Source organism: Mobula hypostoma, chromosome 9 (genome assembly GCF_963921235.1).
Source record: "Mobula hypostoma chromosome 9, sMobHyp1.1, whole genome shotgun sequence".
NCBI lineage: Eukaryota > Metazoa > Chordata > Chondrichthyes > Myliobatiformes > Myliobatidae > Mobula > Mobula hypostoma.
Window position 1 is genome coordinate 14,966,052 of NC_086105.1, and position 21,127 is coordinate 14,987,178.

Sequence of the window (21,127 nt, forward strand, 5' to 3'; positions counted from 1 at the left end):
CGATCATCACAGCGATATTTGATTCTGCGCTTCCTGCTCCCTGGATTACCAATATTAAATATTAAAAATAGTAAAAAATTAGTAAATATTAAAAATTTAAATTGAAAATCATAAATAGAACATAGAAAAATGGAAAGTAAGGTACTGCAAAAAGACCAAGAGGCAGGTCCAGATATTTGGAGGGTACGGCTCAGATCCGGGTCAGGATCTGTTCAGCAGTCTTATCACAGTTGGAAAGAAGCTGTTCCCAAATCTGGCCGTACGAGTCTTCAAGCTCCTGAACCTTCTCCCGGAGGGAAGAGGGACGAAAAGTGTGTTGGCTGGGGGGGTCGTGTCCTTGATTATCCTGGCAGCACTGCTTCGACAAAGTGCGGTGTAAAGTGAGTCCACGGACAGAAGATTGGTTTGTGTGGTGTGATGCACCGTGTTCACGATCTTCTGCAGCATCTTTCGGTCTTGGACAGGACAACTTCCATACCAGGTTGTGATGCACCCTAGAAGAATGCTTTCTATGGTGCATCTATAAAAATTAGTGAGGGTTTTAGGGGACAGGCCAAATTTCTTTAGTTTTCTCAGGAAGTAATGGCGCTGGTTAAAATTAAATCATTTAATTGTAATTAAGTCATGAGTTGCAGACTGATGGGACCTCATACTTTCTTTAATACACATTACAGAGGACTTACATTCCTAGAAAACCCTCAATATCATGATTTTCTTTAACATGAGCCCTTGACTAAAATCGACAAACTTTGTTGTCTCTTTCTCTTTGTGTTCAGTTATCATTTCCTCACAACTTTAACTACTCATTCGTAAGGCCAGTGATGTTGTGGGGATGGAACTGGACTCTCTCACGGTGGTGTCTGAAGAGAGGATGCTGTCCAAGTTGCATGCCATCTTGGTCAATGTCTCCCATCCACTACATAATGTACTGGGTGGGCACAGGAGTACATTCAGCCAGAGACTCATTCCACAGAGATGCAACACAGAGCGTCATAGGAAGTCATTCCTGCCTGTGGCCATCAAACTTTACAACTCTTCCCTTGGAGGGTCAGACACCCTGAGCCAATAGGCTGGTCCTGAACTTATTTCCTGGCATATTTTACATATTACTATTTACCTATTTATGGTTTTATTACTATTTAATCATTTATGGTGCAACTGTAACAAAAACCAATTTCCTCCGGAATCAATAAAGTATGACTATGACTATGACTATGACTATGACTAACAAGAGTTAATTTTTATTCTATATCTCAAAATTTTTGGTAGTGATTCCTCAGTTTTGTAAGGATAAATTTCCATGACCCAAACAATCACTTTATCAGAAACTAATTTGATCTTTAGACTGGATGTAAGTCAATCCATGAACATGAATCCATGAAACCTTCCATGAATCCGTCAAGCTCAGCGAGGCCAGAGATGGCCTTATGATTGGGGTCTACCCACATGTATTGTCATTCTCACTGTAGAGAAGAGACTAGTTACTAGATAGTAGAGTTGAAGGCTGGGGAAGTGCTCCCTTCCTACCTAAATTGACAAAGCACCTTCAAAAGTGAACGAGATGCCATTTTTAAGTGTTTAATCATCAGAGCCTGTGAGACAACGTGAGACAACATGAGCCACTCCTCAGGAAGAAGGCTTTCAATAGGCTTTAGAGGCTACTGATTTATTTCAGGATTGAATACCTGCCTTTGATACTTGCTCGTTACACTTAAGAAATAGTCTCCAGAAAACTACCAATGAGTTAAGACTACAACACCGTACACACAAAAGCAGAATTAGGCCATTTGGCCCATAAAGTCTCCTCTATTTCATCATGGCTGATCCATTAGACCATAAGACATAGGAGCAGAATTAGGCCATTTGGCCCATCAGTCTGCTCTGCCATTCAATCACACCTGATCCTTTTTTAACCCCTCCTCAGCCCCACTCCCAGCCTTCTCCCCATTGCCTTTGATGCCGTTGCCAATCAAGAAACTATCAATTTCTGCCTTAAATACACCAAACGACCTGACCTCCACAGCTGCCTGAGGTAACAAATTCCACCAATTCACCATCCTCAGGCTAAAGCAATTTCTTTCCAACCCCGTTTTAAATAGACACCCCTCTCTCCTGAGGCTGTGCCCTCTTGTCCTAGACTCCCCCACCACGGAAAACATCCTTTCCTATCTACTCTGTCTAGTTCTTTCAACATTCGAAAGGTTTTGATGAGATCCCCGCCTCATCCTTCTAAATTCCAGCGAGTACAGGCCCAGAGCCATCAAATATTCCTCATATGATAACCCTTTCATTTCCGGAATCATCCTTGTTAACCTCCTCTGAACCCCCTCCGATGCCAGCACATCTTTTCTGAGATGAAGAGCCCATAACTATTCAGAATACTCAAGGTGAGGCCTCACCAGTGCCTTACAAAGCCTTTACATCACATCCCTGCTCTTGTATTCAAGACCTCTTGAAATGAATGCTAACATGGCATTTGCCTTCCTCACCACCAACTCAACCCTCGTTAACCTTTAGGGTGTTCTGCATAAGGACCCCCCAAGTCCCTTTGCATCTCAGATTGTTGATATTTCTCTCCCCATTTAGAAAATAGTCTGCACATTTATTTCTTCTACCAAGGTGCATGACCATGCATTTTCCAACATTATGTTTCATTTACCTCTTTCTTGCCCATTCTCCTAATCTGTTTAAGTCCTTCTGCAGCCTTCCTGTTTCCTCAACACTACCTGCCCTTTCACCAGAAAACTTGCCAACAAAGCCATCTATTCCATCATCTAAATCATTGATATACAGCGTAAAAAGAAGCGGTCCCAACACTGACCCCTGCAGAACACCACTAGTCACTGGCAGCCAACCAGAAAAGGATCCTCTTATTCCCACTCATTGCCTCCTACCAATCAACTAATGTTCTAACCATATTAGTAACTATCCTGTAATACCATGGGCTCTTAACTTGGTAAGGAGCCTCATGTGTGACACCCTGTCAAAGGCCTTCTTAAAGTCCAAATAAACAACATCCTCTTTATCTATCTTACTTGTAATCTCCTCAAAGAATTCCAGCAGGTTCATCAGGCAAGATTTTTCTCTAAGGAAACCATGCTGATTTTGTCCTATCTTGTCCTGTGTTACCAAGGAGTCCATAACCTCATCCTTAACAATTGACTATTACATCTTCCCAACCACTGAGGTTGGGCTAACTGGTCTATAATTTCCTTTCTGCTGCCTTCCTCCTTTGCAATTTTCCAGTCCTCTGGAACCATGCCAGAGTTGAATGATTCTTGAAAGATCATTACTAACACCTCCACAATCCCTACCGCTACCTCTTTCAGAACCATAGGATGCAGTTCATCTGGTCCGGGTGACTTATGTACCTTTAGGTCTTTCAGCTTTTTGAGCACCTTCTCCCATGTAATAGTAACTACACTCACTTCTCTTCCCTCACACCCTTCAACACCTGGCACACTGCTAGTGCCTTCCACAGTGAAGACTGATACAAAATACTCATTTAGTTCATCTGCTATCTCCTTGTCCCCTGTTATTATTTCTCTGGCCTCGTTTCCTAGTGGTCCTATATCCACTCACATTTCTCTTTTACTTTTTATATACTTGAAAAAGCTTTTTCTATGCACCTTGATATTGTTTACTAGCTTGCTTTCACATTTCACCTTTTCCCTCCTAATGATTATTTTAGTTGCTTTCTGTAGGTTTTTAAAAGGCTTCCCAATCTTCCATCTTCCTGCTAATTTTTGTTTTGTTGTATGCCCTCTCTTTTGGTTTTACGTTAGCTTTGACTTCCCTTGTCAGCCACCATTGTACTATTTTGCCTTTTGAGTATTTCTTTGTTTTTGAAATACATCTATCCTGCAACTTCCTCATTTTTCCCAGAAACTCAAGCCATTGCTGCCCTGCTGTCATCCCTGTCAGCATTTCCTTCCAATTTACTTTGGCCAACTCCTCTCTCATACCTCTGTAGTCTCATTACTCCACTGAAATACTGCTATATCAGACTTTACTTTCTCCCTCTCAAACTTCAAGTTGAACTCAACCATATTGTGATTACTGCCTCTGAAGAGTTCCTTTACCTTAAGCTCCCTAATCGTCTCCACTTCCTTACATAACACCCAATCAGTATAGTTGATCACCTCATAAGCTCAGCAGCAAACTGTTCTAAAAAGCCATCTCAGCAGTCAATAAATTCACTCTCTTGAGAATCCGTTACTAACCTAATTTTCCCAATCTACCTGCATGTTAAAATTTCCTATGTCTATCATAACATTGTCATTTTAACACGCCTTTTCTATTTCCTAATCCATTTCCCTTGCAACTCCATTCTCCTGCCTTCCCCCTGTAACCTTTCATGCCCTAATCAAGAACCCATCAACTTCCGTCTTTAATACACATAATGACCTGGCCTCCACAGCAGTCTGAGGCAACAAATTCCACAGATTTACCACCCTCTGGCTAAAGAAATCCCTCCTCATCTCCATTCTAAATAGATTCCCCTCTATTCTGAGATTATGCCCTCTGGTCCCATAGCCCCCACTGGAGAAAACATCCTCTCCACATCCACTCTGTCTGTGCCTTTCAACATTCAATAGGCTTCAAAGTGTATGGGGTGAAGGCAGGGGAGTGGGGATGACTGGAAGAATTGGGTCAGCCCATGATTGAATATTGGAGCAGACTCGATGGATTGAATGGCCTACTTCTGCTCCTATATCTTATGGTCTTATGGTCTAGGTTGATAATACCACCGCCCCCTCATTCTTCTAAATTCCAGTGAGTACCAGCCCAGAACCACCAAAAGTTCCTCATATGATAGGCCTTTCATTCCCAGAATTATTCTTGTGAACCTCCTTTGAACCCTCTCCAATGTCAGAGGGTTCAAAAGAGGTTCATGAAAATGAGTTAGTGAAGACAATGCAATATCCCCAATTACTATTGGGAATTCCTGTCTCATGACCACTCAAGGTGGAGAAGGAGCATTTGAGATGGCATTCAGAAGTTCAGGTCCATGAATCAGGAGCATTTGGACCCATCCACATGTGAGAGCAGTGGAAGGAGCGCACCACCTTCCAAACTATCCAGCCAAGGCGTGGTAATGTCTGTGGTTACCACTTTTAACCTCAATTACCTGCTACAGAACTCACAAAATCAGAATGGAACTATGCCTTATGAGGGGGAGGACAGGATATTCTACATAATCTGATGTGCTTTAAACTTTGAAATCAGGCACAAAGTAAACTATTTCAAATCCTCCCACCAGTGGGCCAGTCAAGCTGTTCTAAAGTCATGATCTCATAAAGTTTAGGCAGTTGATTACATTACCATTATCACTTCAGCAACCTTGCTAAAGGGCCTCCATGCCATTAACTAAATGAATTCTAAAAGAGATTTCAGGTACTTATTCAGACCTGATGCAGGATTTTCACCTGACTCTTTCTCCCGCAGATGCTGCTCAGTCTGCTGAGTTCCTCCAGCAGATTTCAGGAGGAGTTAGATGCTGTTCATAGGGCTAGATGGATCAGGGATGGAAAGAAAGCCGGAATAGGGTATTGAATTTGAATGGTTAACTACGTTGAGACTGAATGTTGGAACAGGCCCAAAGGTTTGAAGGGTAGGCTCTGGAAATCTAGAGCAATGCACAAGAGTTGGTGGAACTCAGAGGGTCAGGTAGAGCCTGTGGAGGGAAATGGATAGTCAAAGTTTTGGGCTGAGAACCTGTCAGGACTGAAAAGACTATAGGCCAGTATAAAAAGGTGGGTGGAAGGGGTAGAGCAAGAGATGGCAGACATGTTGGGGGGGGGGGTTTGGTGAGAGACACATGGGAAGGAGGAGAGTAGGAATAATTCAAGAAGCTTTGAGGTGATAAGTGGAAGTGAAAGGGGGCAGAAAAAGAAGGAATCTGATTGGAGGGAACAGTGGACCATGGAATAAGGGGAAGGAGGTGAGGGAGGAATAGGTGAGTGACGGGGAGAGTGAGATGGTAGGGGAGGGAAAATAGAAATAGAATGGATGATTGGGGGGCTGGTGTGATAATGAAAAAAATGGGGGAAAGAAGGAGAGGCTACCTGAGTTAATAGATATCAATGTTCATGCTGTAGAGCTGAAGACCACTAAGGTGGAATACGAGGTCCTGTTCCTCTAATCTGGGTCTAGCCTCAACTTTGCTGTAGAGGAGGCCACGGAGAGACAGGTCAGTGTGAGAATAGGGAGTGAAATTAAAATGGCTGGCCTTTGGGAGATCCTGGCTGTCACAGAGGACGGAGCAAAAGTGCTCGACAAAGCCGCCCACCAGTCTGCACCAGGTTTCACCGATGTAGAGCAGGGCCGCACTGGGAGTACTAGATGTTATAAATGACACCGATATATTCATGCGTGAAGGACTGCCTCACTGGGAAGGACTATTTAGAGCACTTAACACAGTGAACGGGGTGGTGGTCTAGGGGCAAATGTGACACTAGCATGGTTGCGCCTGGAGGGGGATTGATGGGGAAGGGCGAGTGGATAGGTGATTCATGGGGAGAGTGACCTCTACGGAAAGCAGAGTGGGGAGGGGCAGATGTTCCTGGTGATTGGTTCCTGCAGGAGACGAGGGAAGTTGTGGAAATGATATTTGGGATGCACAGGTTCATGGGCTAGCATTGAGGAGTGGGGGACTTCTCTTTCTACCATGCCTGGGTAGGAGGGAGGTGGGGATGAAGAGGGGGCAGGTGTGTGGGAAATAGAAGAGCTGCAGGCGAGCCTCCTCACAAGAGCAATGGTTGAGGAACTGAGAAAAGAGAATTGTATCCTTGGAAGTGAAATGGTGGGAAAAGGTGTAATTGAGGTAATGTGGGAGTCAGTGGGTTTGTGTATTGCTGTTAACTAAACTGTTGTTAACCTACCCCAACCCACATACTTACATGGATTCATGTCACCCCAATAAACTGAGCTAATTATAAAAGTGATTTTGCCAGAAATATTACATATCCACCAATATTACTGAAGTAACTTCATTACTGGGTGCTTTGAAAAGGTCTGTCTAAATTGATTGGGATTTATTTTCATCAATAAGCAAAGAAAATGCATTAGAATAAATTGTCCTACTAGTGCTGAATCTCACTGGTATTTCTTTAAAAAGTATATTTTAAAAACTTGAACCAAAAATAAAAATGCAGCCATCTTTTAGGGAAGTGCTAAGCCTCAATGCTTTGCTTGATGGCAAAACGCTGAAACAAAACTTCTTTCCCCATAGCAGTCCTTCGTGGCTTTGTCCATCTCCTTGTAAATGAATGTGACAGGGTGCTGCCACAGTGGGGCATCAGAGACCAGGCCTGTCCTGACCTGACTTATACCGTGATCAATATTTGAGCATCAAGAGCTACTCTATTTATTCCTTTCCTCAGCTGGGACCAGTGATGTTCAGCTGTTATGGGAATCATATTCATTGTAAATTACGGACCAGGAAGTGTTTAGTAAGCCCCACTCAGATACTTGGCAGGACAAGAACCATGTTTGTTATTCACTTCTTTAGAAGTGTTCAGCTTTTTGTGTCACTGTCAGTGGTATTAACAACTGATCTTTGTATTCTCCCTGTGACTACGTGGGTTTCCTCCAGGTGATCAGGTTTTCTCCCACAGACCACTGACCAAAGTAGGTCAACTGGTCATTGTAAATTGTCCCCTGATTAGGCCAGGGTTAAATAGGTGGGTTGCTAGGTGGTGTGGCTCAAAGAGCCAGATGGAAGAAAGAGGCAGAGAGGCAGAGAGTGATAAAAGTTGTCTCAAAATTTTACTTTTCTTTATGGTAGGCAGGTGGTAGCTCAAAAGTGCAGGCATTTAAAAACAAAATAGCTAACATGGAAAGGAAGTTAGGGACATTAGATTTACTAACCTGTGGCCTTGTGTGAGATGGTTGCTCGCAATGGAATGTTCACTGTAGGATCTCCCATCACATCTTTATCCAGTGACCGAAGAGATTGGAATTCATAAAAATACACAGCCTGTAAGGGGCAGTTGTAAAGATTACATTAGTTTCCCAGTTTTTAATTTCCTTTTGTGCACTTCCACAAGATAACTTTTTCCAAAGCATTGCTGGAGAGCTTGGCAATAATTTTCAAATCTGAAAAAGAACTAGAACTGAGAACGTTGAAATAACTAAAAATGTTTGTCATATTTCAGGTTATGAATGCCACGTGTTTCTTCAAATAGATGCAGTTTTGTGATTATGCACATGCTTGAACCTTACAGAACAGAGGATCCATTGAGAGACCGATACTGCTCGACTGAGTACTGTATGAGCTTGAAACACCAAACTGTGCTAAACTTATTCATCTCAGCGCATGTAATATTACTGCTAAAAAGGAGGGAAAATTAGCTGTGCTTCACCCCTAATTGCTGTTGTGTAACTCTTACCAGAACTCTTATGTGTGTAGACTATATCAACCTCTACAAATAAACAGCTTATCAAAATCCATTCTCTATGCTGCATTTTGAGAAGACACATGAGGGTAGGACTTCCCAATGAATTTCCCAACCAATTTCCCCCAGGATCAATAAAGTATGACTATGACTATGAATGGTAGGGCCCTGGGCAGAGTCATAGAACAGAGGGACCTAGGGATACTGTACAAGTACATGCTCTGCTGAAAGTGGCATCACAGGTGGACAGGGTGGTGAAGATGGCTTTTGGCATGCTGATCTTCATCAGTCAGGGCACTGAGCAGGGAGTTGAGATGTTATGTTGCAATTGTACAAGACATTGGTGAGACAATATTGGAACGTCGACTGTACCTCTTTCTAGAGATGCTGCCTGGCCTGCTGCGTTCACCAGCAACTTTGATGTGTGTTGATTGGAACATTGTGTTCAGTTTTGCCTTGGTGAGCTGTTGGTGAGTTGGGAAACGTGTGGAGGAGATATACAAAGATGTGGCCAGGGCTCCAGTGAATGGGTCATGGAGAGAGGACTTTATTGACTGGAGTGTAGGAGAAGAGGGTGATGTTATTGAGTTGTATTAAGTCATGAGAGGCATAGATGAGGTCAATGCACAGAGGCTTTTCACCAGGGCTGGGGCATAATTTAGGGTGAGAGGGGAAGATTTAACAGGAACCTAAGGGGCAAATTTTTCACCTGGGGGTATTCCATATAAGGAATGAGCTATCAGAGGACGCGTTTGAGGCAGATACATTAACAATGAAAATACACAAGGACAGATGCATGGGTAGGAAAGGTTTAGAGCAGGGGTCCCCAATCTGGAGTCCACAGACCCCTCAGTTAATGGTAAGGGTCCATGGCATAAAAAAGGTTGGGAAACCCTGGTTTAGAGTGATCTGGACAGACTCAAGTAAATGGGACCAGTTTAGTGGGTGTCTTGGTGGCCATGATCCAATTACCTCAAAGGACCTGCTTCCATGTTCTATGATCCCTTATACTGTAGATATAGTATTAGGCATACCATACTTGTGATACTGTACCCAAAGCAAGCAGCTCAACGCACTGGATAGGCATCAACACTGTCTCTGCAAAATCCGCCGAATCTACGTACATGTATGATAAACACATCAACATCAGTGGCCCCTCACAGGTGAGCAAGACTCTGGTCACACGCTCTCATGGACGGGACGTGTGATGCACACGTCCTACACCCCACTCCACAAAACACATGCTCCATTCAGAGTTCCACTCTGGCAAGAGATCACCAGAAGGGAAAAGAGAACACTTCAAGGGATTTTTTTCAAAGTCTCTTTGGGAAAAAGTTGTAACGACTCCAGCGGCTCACGAGCACATCCTATCGGAATGATGGAACAGCACCCAGGAAGAGAATGGGAACTTGTCTCTTCATTGAAAGCACAGAGAAGCCCAGCGTTAGCAATGAAAACTGGATATGAGACATTTGCTGACCAGAGGCAGAGTGTGCAGACCTCACAGATCAGATCATTTGTGTTTGGAAATTGAAATATTAAACTCTTAATCAAAGGAATATGTTGTGAAATACTAAAGCAAGTGTTGGGTTGAATAATATTTTAAAATTAACAATACCATATTAAAGGTTTATTACAATCTACGATGTTTGTGTCAATGTTAACAAAAACTGCAACATTTAATTTCAATATGCATTTCAAACTTGTTAAATTAGATTGACTTTTTTAAAAAGAAACATGAAAGGATGTTAGTACATACCTGCATTACCAGCTATGGAAGAGGTGTGACTTTTGATCTAATCGTTTAATATTAATTAAAGCTATTGCTTGATATGAAAAAAAACTGAATTGTTCTGTGCTGCCACATACTGGCCAACTGGAAGACTGCACTTTCATTCACAGAGAAAAATAAAAATATTTTGCAAAGCGTTTACTTACTTTGTACGCCCCACGATGAGAATGATTAATTCTGGATGTGAGCAGGTCATACAGTCATAGAGTGATAGAAACTACAGCATAGAAACAGGCCTTTAAACCCATTTAATCCATGCCAAACTATTTAAAATGACTACTCCCATCAGCCTGCACCCAAACCATAGCCTTCCATACCTCTGCCACCCATGTACTAATCCAACATTCTTTTAAGCATCAAAATTGAGCTCGTGTGCACATTTGTGCTACAGCTTGTTCCACACTCTCATGACCCTCTGAATGAAGACATTTCCCCTCATGTTCCCCTTAAACTTTTCACCTTTCACCCTTAACCCATGACCTCTAGTTGTATTCCCACCCAATCTCAGTGGAAAAAGCCTGCTTGCGTTTACTCTATCTATACCCCTCATAATTTTGTTTACCTCTAGCAAATCTCCCCTCAATCTTCTACATTCCAAAGAATGAACTCCTAACCTATTAAATCTTTCCCTATAACTCAAGTCCTCTAGTCCTGGCAACATCCTTGTATATTTTCTATCTAATCTTTCAATCTTATTGACATCTTTCCTGTAGGTAGGTAACCAAAATCGCAAACAATACTCCAGATTAGACTCCACTAATGTCTTATACAGCTTCAACATAACATCCTATCTCCTGTACTCAATACATTGATATATGAAGGCCGATGTGCCAAAAGCTTTCTTTATGACATCTACCTGTGATGCCACTTTCAATGAATTATGGACCTGCATCCCAGAACACTTTTCACTCCTCAGTGCTCTACAGCTCACTGTGTAAGGCCTACCCTAGTTGGTCCTACCAAAGTGCAGCACCTAGCACTTGACTGCATTAAATTCCATCTACCATTTTACAGCCCATTTTTCCAGATGGTCTAGATCCTGCGGCAAGCTTCCTCACTATCCACCACACCCCAAATCTTGGTGACATCCACAAGTTTGCAGATCTGGTTAACCACATTACCCTCTGATCCTCTAGTACCTTACCTGATGCTAAGGATGATTTAAATATCTCTGCTCGGGCACCAGCAATTTCTGCATTTGCTTCCCACAGGGTCTGTGGGAACACTTTGTCAAGCCCTGCGGATTTATCCACTCAAATTTGCCTCAAGACAGCAGACACAATAGCTGATCCTCCTCTGCGATCTGTATAGGGTCCATGTCCTCACTAATGCTTTGCCTCCCTTCTGTGAGACTTTGTGCCAATCTCCTGGGTAAACACTGATGCAAAAAATCCATTTAAGATGTCCCCATCTCTTTTGGCTTCATGCATAGATTACAATTCTGATCATCCAGAGGTCCAGTTTTGTCCCTTGCAGTCCTTCAGCTCTTAACATATTTGTAAAATCCTTTAGGATTCTCCTTCATCTTGTCTGCTGGGGAAACTACATGGCTTCTTTTAGCCCTCCTTACTTCTTGGAAGCACTTCTCTGTTTCCTTAAAAACAAACACAGAAATTGTGTTGGGCGCAGCCCCTTAACACCCACCCAAAATCGTTACTGAAGTACCATCACATTCCTTCAATCCCCACACTCCTTGCCAACAGAAAACTTGAACTCCATCTTTACTCTCAATACTTCCACCAGGTGGTCACTGAGGGAAGATAATTTTAATTCAATGGAATTGTGGCTTGTCTCTCACTCCATCAGTAGCATGACTATCAACATTCCCTCAAATTCTTCTTTAAACAGCTGCGTGGACCAATCATTGCCGTGAGCAGGATATTTTTACATGACCTGAAAACCGTGTGGCACTTCATATTACCATTATATAAAAGGAAATTCCAGCTGCGTGACAAGAAGGGCTATGTGCATGGGAGCGTTTCAGTTACTGCGCAGTCGTGCATCCACATAACTTGGAGAGAACACTGCCTACTGCTCTAGATGATTCACAGGCCAGGGAAAGCAGCCATTGGAAGCATCAAGGAAGCAAAGACAGACACAAGAATATTATCATACAGAAGGAAAGAATGTGTGAAGGAAGAAAGCAATATTGGCGAGGTTGTGGGAGCAGGTGCAGAAAAGGAAACCCTATCCTGTCAGCATAATGGCACAATCTTTTCTGTTTAATGTGTTTGGGAAGAAGAGAGCAGTGGGCAGTCATCAGCTACTGGCCATTTCCCCAATCTATGCTTGACTACTGACCTTCACTCCAGTATCAGACTGAAGTCAAGGGCTGACTAAACATTTTTCAGTTTGCCATGATAGGCTCTGAACTCAGGATCTTTGGGCAGTTGAGAAAGCAAGAATAGAACAGGAGAGGGAGAGTGAGATGGACTGAGAAGGAGGCTGGTGTGAAATCAGTGAACCAGTGGGGGGTGGGGTGCAGGCATTTTATAGAAACAGATACCATGGTTCAACAGGGACAGTGTAGCAGATTGCAGTAAAAATCAAACAAACTGACAGATTATCATATGACTCACAGGGTGCAAGAAAAATATGGATGTGACCTAAGACATCATTACATGAGACAGGGATTATAGACACCAGCTCTCTTGAAATCACATGAATTTAGGATCAGTTTCCCCACACATGGAGGCAAGTATGATGGAAGAAACATCAAGGATAAATTTTTATAATTACTATTTATTCACCCTTGGCACATCTTTTTTGACTACTTTCCATCAGTAATTAAAATACTATGTTTGAAAAAGAATGCTTTCCTGTGATGTGAAGACCCGTACAATCAGGTTCTGAGAGCCTGTCTGCTTCAGCACAGAGTGGGAAACCAGTGGGTCTCAAGGAAAGATTGCGGGTGGAAGTTTCGGGGCTGGGCTATATGGTCACATGGATCCAACTTGGAAAACAACATCAGAGTGGTAACTCTGACAAGGGCAACATGACGGTGATTCCCATTTCATGATAAAACACTTTAAGAATCAGCTCATCTTCAAGAACTGCAAAGGGAGCAGACACAATGAGCTCACAGCAAAGAAGGTAAGCAGAGGACTTGGTATGAAAACATCACAACATATAATAAATTCATGGGATATCTCACTGTGTTCTTGATCCTGCCAGGGATTGGTCTCTGATATCTCCTTATGTTCATATGCTCTACGGAGAAGTAAACCATATGACTCCTTAGCTCTCTTTCCCCAATTAGAATCATAACAGATCCTGTACCTCAGCATGAGCTTTATCTGTGATTACTGATCCTGCACCTCATCAACCTCACTGACTATCCCATACACCCCCTGAATCCCTCCTTCTCTCCAAATGTCTCTCGACTTCAGGTATGACTATATCAAAACATGAATGGAGAAAGTGATCAGGAAAAGCAGCGTAAAAGTAATTGCAGCACTTCGAGCATTTGAGCAAGATACTAAAGAATAACATAATTTCTATAGCGTTGGAACTCAGAGTGTTACAGTGCTATGTCCATTCCACACTAGCATATGAATGTGAATGTTGGACAATATCAAAGCAAAATGAGGAAAGTCTGAAAGCTGCAGAAAGGTGGTTTTTGAGAACCACATTTCCAAGTTTGAGAAGAATCATGAACATATTGTGGAGGGACAGAGTAACAAATGAAGAAGTGTTGCAAAAAGTCGGAATAAGAAGAGAGCTGGTATCATCAATTGGAGAACGACAACTGGAGTTTCTGGAACGTGCTGAGGAATGAGAAGCTTGAACATCTTGCAGTGATGGGAAAAAGTGATGAAGAAGAAGCAGAGTCAACAGTGCATGACATTCATGAGTTACATCAAGGGACGGGCAAGCAAAGTTTGCTTTAGAACTTCTCAAATTAAAGACAGATGGAAGACCATGATTGTCCACATCGTACGACACGACACATAAAGACTAAGGAGCTGATGGTAGACCTGAGGAGAGCAAAGGTACCAGTGACCCCTGTTTCCATCCAGAGGGTCAGTGTGGACATGGTGGAGGATTACAAATACCTGGGGATACGAATTGACGATAAACTGGACTGGTCAAAGAACACTGAGGCTGTCTACAAGAAGGGACAGAGCTGTCTCTATTTCCTGAGGAGACTGAGGTCCTTTAATATCTGCCGGAAGATGCTGAGGCTGTTCTACGAGTCTGTGGTGGCCAGTGCTATCATGTTTGCTGTTGTGTGCTGGGGCAGCAGGCTGAGGGTAGCAGACACCAACAAAATCAACAAACTCATTGGTAAGGCCAGTGATGTTGTGGGGATGGAACTGGACTCTCTCACGGTGGTGTCTGAAAAGAGGATGCTGTCCAAGTTGCATGCCATCTTAGTCAATGTCTCCCATCCACTACATAATGTACTGGGTGGGCACAGGAGTACATTCAGCCAGAGACTCATTCCACCGAGATGCAACACAGAGCGTCATAGGAAGTCATTCCTGCCTGTGGCCATCAAACTTTACAACTCCTCCCTTGGAGGGTCAGACACCCTGAGCCAATAGGCTGGTCCTGGACTTATTTCATAATTTACTGGCATAATTTAAATATTACTATTTAACTATTTATGGTTCTATTACTATTTATTATTTATGGTGCAACTGTAACGAAAACCAATTTCCCCTGGGATCAATAAAGTATGACTTTGACTATGACTATGATGATGACTGTCATTGCTGGTTTATCAATTAACAATCACTATTAACTTTCACAGCTACTTTATATCATAAGATTTATAAAATAGTGGGGGTGAACTTCTGAGATCCATGACACATATCAAACCGTCCACCCAAACATAGAGCATCTGCTACATCAACAGATGCAGAAGGGCTGCAGAGTGCAACCGTCTTATAGATGCAGCAACCAGTTCAATGCTAACCTCTGATGCCCACACTGGACTTCTGCACATTCACTTTATGATCACCTGGCTTTCCTCCACATCACATAGACATGTCGGTTAGTAAGTTAATTGCTACTACTAATAAAACATGGTGGGAGAATCAGGAATAGTTCTCCTTGTGACATGTGATTCTCCCCATGATTGCATGCTTCTCCCTTTGACCAAGTGGGTTTCCTCCAGGTGCACACCTTCCAAAGATGTACGGTTAGTAAGGGTTAGTCAGCTGCGGGCTTGCTCATGTTGGTGCCAGAATTGTGGTAACACTTGCAGGTCATCTCGGATTTTGCTGGGCATTGACGCAAACAATAAATTTCACTGTATGGTTCGATGTATATGTGACAAATAAAACTGATCTTTGAAGTTGATGGAAAGGAGATACTCGGTTACAAGGAAATAAGTGAAGATGTGGAATTGATGGCATTGCTCTGAGAGACAGAATGAGCCAAATGAGAAAAATTAAATTCTAAAATTTTCTCCATGCAGAGAACATCAGGGCACAATCATCAGTCATTTAGATAATAATATAGACTATTTGAGCCCTTATTACTGAAAATATTCCTTGGAAAATAATTTCATACACTCTTTAAAAAAATATGCACTTATGAAGCTGAAATGGGCCATTTTTCAAATCGAAAAGTCTCTGTTCTTATGCCCTTGAAGATAGCTTTGAAGTTCAGGATGAATTTCTGTTAATATGCCAAGCAGCATTTTTTTTCTGATTATGATCATATGAAGAAATAATCCATCATTATGTATTTGGCTGGGAGATAATCAAAATTTTCGCAATAAATCTTCAGCCATTTGATGTTTACAAATGCTACAGAATTAAACACACATTATTGAATACTTATTAATTTAACTGCATTCTATTACAACAAAAAAGACATCAATATTAGTTTGTTTCCAGGAAGTAGGTGGACATGAAGTTCCAGAAAATAATTGCCCACCTCTTAACCAGGATCATCTCTTCCTTCTGTCATGTGCACATCCAATTAAAAGGTAAAGGTACAGATTACTACCTTTTTCTGTTGAAATCGATGATTCCAAACATTTGCAGCTTAATCATCAACACAAGAAAGTCTGCAGATGCTGGAAATCCAAAGCAACACATACAAAATGCTGGAGGAACTCAGGTCGGGCAGCATCCTGCATCCTGCATCTTGCAGCTTAATGCATTGCTTGAGCAAAGATAGGAAGGATTAAAAACCCAGGCCAAAAAATAAGAAAAATAGTGATAGGGTGTAACTACTAACGGTTTATAACACTGCACACCTTGAAGGAGTATAAAGGTTAGAAAAACAACAATTTTTGAGTTTTATTTTGGAAACCCAAAGTAGCACTTTCTGTAACTTCTGCTAAAGTAAACATTAGACGGAATACAGTATTTATTTCGAGATTGGCAGCAAAACACTTTCATGCTCAGTAGCTGTAGTAAAATAGAATTTAAAAGAAAAAAATTACCAATGATTTCTGTGCAATTTCCATGCTGTAATTGTTATATGGTTATATGGTTAATGTTTAATGAATTTTACCTTTGAGGTTATTGGACTGTTTCATTAATTTTCTAAAACATTCTTCCATATTACAATTACACTAAGATTTTGCAAACATCCTTACTCCATTGACAAGGCAGGTGGCAGAGAAAACCATTGATTTTTCAAACAAATGGCACTGAATACTTGTGAGTAGTGCCAAAAACCAACCCTACCAAGAAATTTACAACCACGTATTCCAAAAATACATTATGCCCTTTAAATATGCATATAGGTGTGTTTGTAGCGATTTTACTTGGCCATCAGTCGTCTTATTTCCAGCAGAGTTATTTTGACGAAGGTCGCCTGTCTTCCTGACTTTAAGTCAAGGTTCTCTCCACATTGAAGAAATAATGATTCCTTTGCAGTTACAGAAATTTTACCAAGTGTTAAATTAGGTGATAAATTATTATATGTTATTTCTAAAATCCAACACTGTATCTCATTCCATTAAACTGAAGTGTTATAAAGGTTTGACTGCTACATAAACAGTAGCAGGCTTAAATGGAATTTTAATTCTTTGCCACTTAATTTTCTCTTTAGACATGCTTTTTTTTTCCTTTTTCGATACCCCATACTGCAACGACAGTATTTGCCACATAAACACCAAGTTTGTGTCCAAATGATGTACAATCGCAGTTAAACCAGATGTAGACCACAAGATAACTATCAAACCTTCTTCTATAGGCAATAAACTCTTAAGTTTGGCAGAAGTCTGAGAAGTTTATCACTGTTATTTTCTGCTAATAGATGGAACAGCTGGCTGCCACATGCATATTGTACGGTATAAAGTGGTATCTCCTGGCCCCATTGCTTTAATCTTGGTTCGCATGCACAGCACTGGGATGCAAAATACCACATTGGAACATAATAAAAATATTAAGACTTCAAAGCAGATCATTTTAAACAAGAGCCACTTTCTGTAATACAAAGCTTACAAGCTACAGACAAAATTCACATCCACCTTCAAGCTCCACTGGATATAAGCCACAAACAAGGCATTTTTTATGTATGGTGAAACTTTAGCTAAAAGGTCTAGGTAATATTGGGATGAGGAGATATAAATGATTAAAATTACATGACAAGGTTGGGTTAAATTGCATCCCAGAATAAAACACTAGCCATATAAGACCAGAGGACGCAGCCTCAGAATAGAGGGCCATCCTTGTAGAATGGAGATGAGGAAGAATTTCTTTGGCCAGAGAGTGGTGAATCTGTGGAATTATTTGCCACAGGCAGCTATGGAGGCCAAGTCTTTATGTACATTTAAGGCAGAGGTTGGTAGATTCTTGACTGGTCGGGGCAAGATGGGATATGGGGAGAAGGCAGGAGATTGGTGTTGAGAGGAAATTGGATCAGCCATGATGAAATGACAGAACAGACTCAATGGGCCAAATGGCCTAATTCTGTGCCTATAGCTTATGGTCTTATATGAATAGAGTTGGGCACAGGAAACAAAAACAAAATTTATATTTTAACCTGCTTAGGCATAAGTAACAAAGTATGTTAAGCATCATTGCATTTTTAACTACACATATACAGTAAGTAATTTCACCTGCAGCACACATACTTCAAAATAAACTGTCAGAAGCATCAAATTCCTGGGAATTTTACTGCACTTTCTTTGTAGCTGTGTTGTTTTATCTTATACCACCTCACTACACTGTGTAATGACTGATCTGTATGCATAGTAAGATTTCCGCAGTACCTCAGTAAATGTGACACTAATAAACCAATTCTAAATTATCAATAACAATACAAGGAAATCTGTAAGTACCTGTACTCCCGAAAATGCTATATAAAAGTCGGTGTCAGAACACAATCTCCCAAAATGTAGAATACAATTGATGTACAAATGTTATTGGTTTAAAGACTCTGCAAGCTTTTAACAGTGCATTCAGTCTGTCTCAAGGAATGTGTTGCCACTTCGAGCATAGTCGAATATAATTATTTTCAAAAGGCGATTTGAATGAAATCATAAATTTCCTCCCGCTTGCAGACAAAACTTTCAGACAAAATGGTGCATTTAATTGAAGGTCTGTTGGCTCCTATCCTTACCTGTCCTGCAGCCTGCCAGGTGAAGTTGACGGATTGGATATTGACTGGAATCGCGGGCATTCTCTGCTGTGCCTTCCTGAAATCGTGAGTGAACGGAGCCATTTTACCGTCGGAAACGATTAGAATATCCTCTTCAAAACCTGAAAGGTGATAATTTCAGAACCATTAAGAACAGTTCGACAAGTTCTTACTCCCAAAAATGTCGTTTGAACACATCATGAAATTTATATGTCAATTCAATAAATCTCTCAATTTTCAACATTGCTGTTTTCATAACCGAATAATAGGTCTAGATTCTTCACAGAAAATATGTTTGATTTTATTTTACTAGGCCATTACTCCGTTCTCATTAGACTGTGAGGGTGCACAAATCTCTCATGGTAAATGTCATTCAGTTTGTTTAGTAATCTTCCCAGATATCAGATGCATTAATTTTAGCCTTGTAGTCGATAGCTATATACTCCAAGAATCTCAAATGGTTGGTAGGTTTTATTAACAGGGTGGATGTTGTAAACACCATGAAGCGAACAAATCGGGGAAGAGAAGAAAACTGTCAGCGAAAGGGAGCGCCAGGAGACGCGCTGGAGAGGGTTCGGGGAGTAAACCGCAGTTCCCATTCATTTAGCATTAATGGTCCCCAACAGTTTAGTGGAGTTATCAGGTCACATCCTTGGACGCTGGCTAACCTGTTTGCCCGAACCAACAACAAACGCTACCAAACACAGCGCTGCCACTTCTAGTGGATTTTGGCTGGGGCGGGGGAGATGCAATGAAAATATATCATATTCTTCCAGTGACCTTTAAAACGCGCCCTCTTCCAATGGAGGAGATATAGCTGAAACCCTGCACAGGAGGAACTGGTCAGGATGGTGCTCACCTATGAGAACTCTGGCTTGATGAGCATCTATCCACATGTTGAGGCTGCCTTCAGCCGGGCTGGCTTCACTCAGCAGAATGAGAAGTTTCACAGAAACGCACAGGTTCACCAGCCGCGCCAGTGCCCGGGAGCTCCCCATTCTCAAGCCTTCCACTTGCAATCCCGCTCCTCCTTCTCTTAACTTTGCCGCTCCGAGCTCGCGAATGTGATGCACTTCTGTCCCACTTCCCCGATTGAGTTATTCCGCGGCCACCCGAGTGAACGTGTGCGTGGGCACGAGGGCCGAGCGCGCCCCCGCCTGGCGAGGAACACATCGCGCCTCGCGTTCCCACCGGCTCGTGCGTGCCCGCCAAGTCCAGAAACCGACTTATAACTTAGGTGGTTTCTTCAAAGGGGGATAAATGTGAGTTAATCAGTTCAAAAGCTCCTGTAAAAAGTTGTAGTTTTCGAAAGTATAATTTCAATATGGACCTGCCACATCAAGGGAAGGAAGGAGGGCGGGAAAGAAAGAGAGATAAAATGCTGGAAATACTCACGAAGTTAGACAGCATCAGCAGAGAGTGAATCAGATTTATAATCTAGAACTTTAAATTTGTTTCACTTCCTACATGACCTGCTGCACATTTTCAGAGTTCACTTGTTTTATTTCTGCCATCCCAAATATTTTGATTTTGCGATGCAATGGATCTATAAAGGCACGGTAGTACGTCGCTTTACATTACCAGTGACCAGGTTTAATTTCCCACCTCTGCCTGTAAGGAGTTTGTACGTTCTGTCAGTGATTGCAATTCAATGGAATATCGTGGAATTCTTTTTTACACAACTGACCAGTTCTGGAAGGAAAATCCCTTCTTTGGGATCCAATTAAGTAAAATAACATGTATTGCTTTTAAAGAGGTTATTGCCCAATTTAAAAATTTTAAAACTGAACATGCTTTCCTCACTGCTTGACAATACATATTTACAATGTCATGAAGTCATTAAATGAATATTTACTGTGGAACAAAACTAGCAAACCTACAATTGTCATGGTCCGGTCTGTGAAGTCTGCATTCCGGTTCACGGTTTTGTCCATGGATGCAGGACTCCGGGTCTTCCAGTTGTCCCTCGTTTGATTGAGTTAATCATAGGCACCTGATTCCCATCTTGGGGCTTGGAACATAAGTGGCCTTGGGGTCGAGTGTGGGCTGCTGGTTTGTCTTGTCAAGATTCCTTGGGAGCAACCTGCAGGTGGAAGGCTAGAGTGGCCACTTGCCATCTTTAGGCCGTGTTAGAGAACCATCACTTCATGGAGCCTTGCTGTTGGTAGTTGGAGCCGTCTTTGTGGTATGGATTTGGCTGTTTCCCGGGCCAGTTGAGTGACCGTCAACCACTCCAAGCTAGGTAGGGATCTGGCTGTTTCCATAGCCAGCCTAGGTTGCTGGCTGAACTGTGATTCGGAGCAACCCTGATGCAGAAATGGAACTGTCTGTTGTTCTTTGGTGTTTGTCTCTTCTTGTCCTCGCCTCTGTGGAGTAAGTCAGGCCG

At 41.9% G+C, this 21,127-nt stretch overlaps 1 protein-coding gene and 1 long non-coding RNA gene across 2 annotated transcripts in view; one reads left to right on the forward strand and one right to left on the reverse strand.

Moving 5' to 3' along the window:
* LOC134352315 (uncharacterized) overlaps positions 1-8,247 on the forward strand; it is a 63,437-nt gene extending 55,190 nt beyond the window's left edge. Inside the window, exon 3 of the long non-coding RNA XR_010019370.1 lies at positions 8,160-8,247. This is a non-coding gene — a long non-coding RNA (uncharacterized LOC134352315). The remainder of the gene's footprint in view (positions 1-8,159) is intronic.
* wif1 (wnt inhibitory factor 1) overlaps positions 1-19,842 on the reverse strand; it is a 41,753-nt gene extending 21,911 nt beyond the window's left edge. Inside the window, exons 1-3 of the mRNA XM_063059610.1 lie at positions 19,601-19,842; positions 18,724-18,863; positions 7,873-7,981 (exon numbers count right to left, since the gene is read on the reverse strand). Coding sequence (XP_062915680.1) covers positions 7,873-7,981; positions 18,724-18,863; positions 19,601-19,739 — 388 coding nt within the window. The 5' untranslated portion in view covers positions 19,740-19,842. The remainder of the gene's footprint in view (positions 1-7,872; positions 7,982-18,723; positions 18,864-19,600) is intronic.
* Between the last annotated feature and the right edge of the window lie 1,285 nt (positions 19,843-21,127).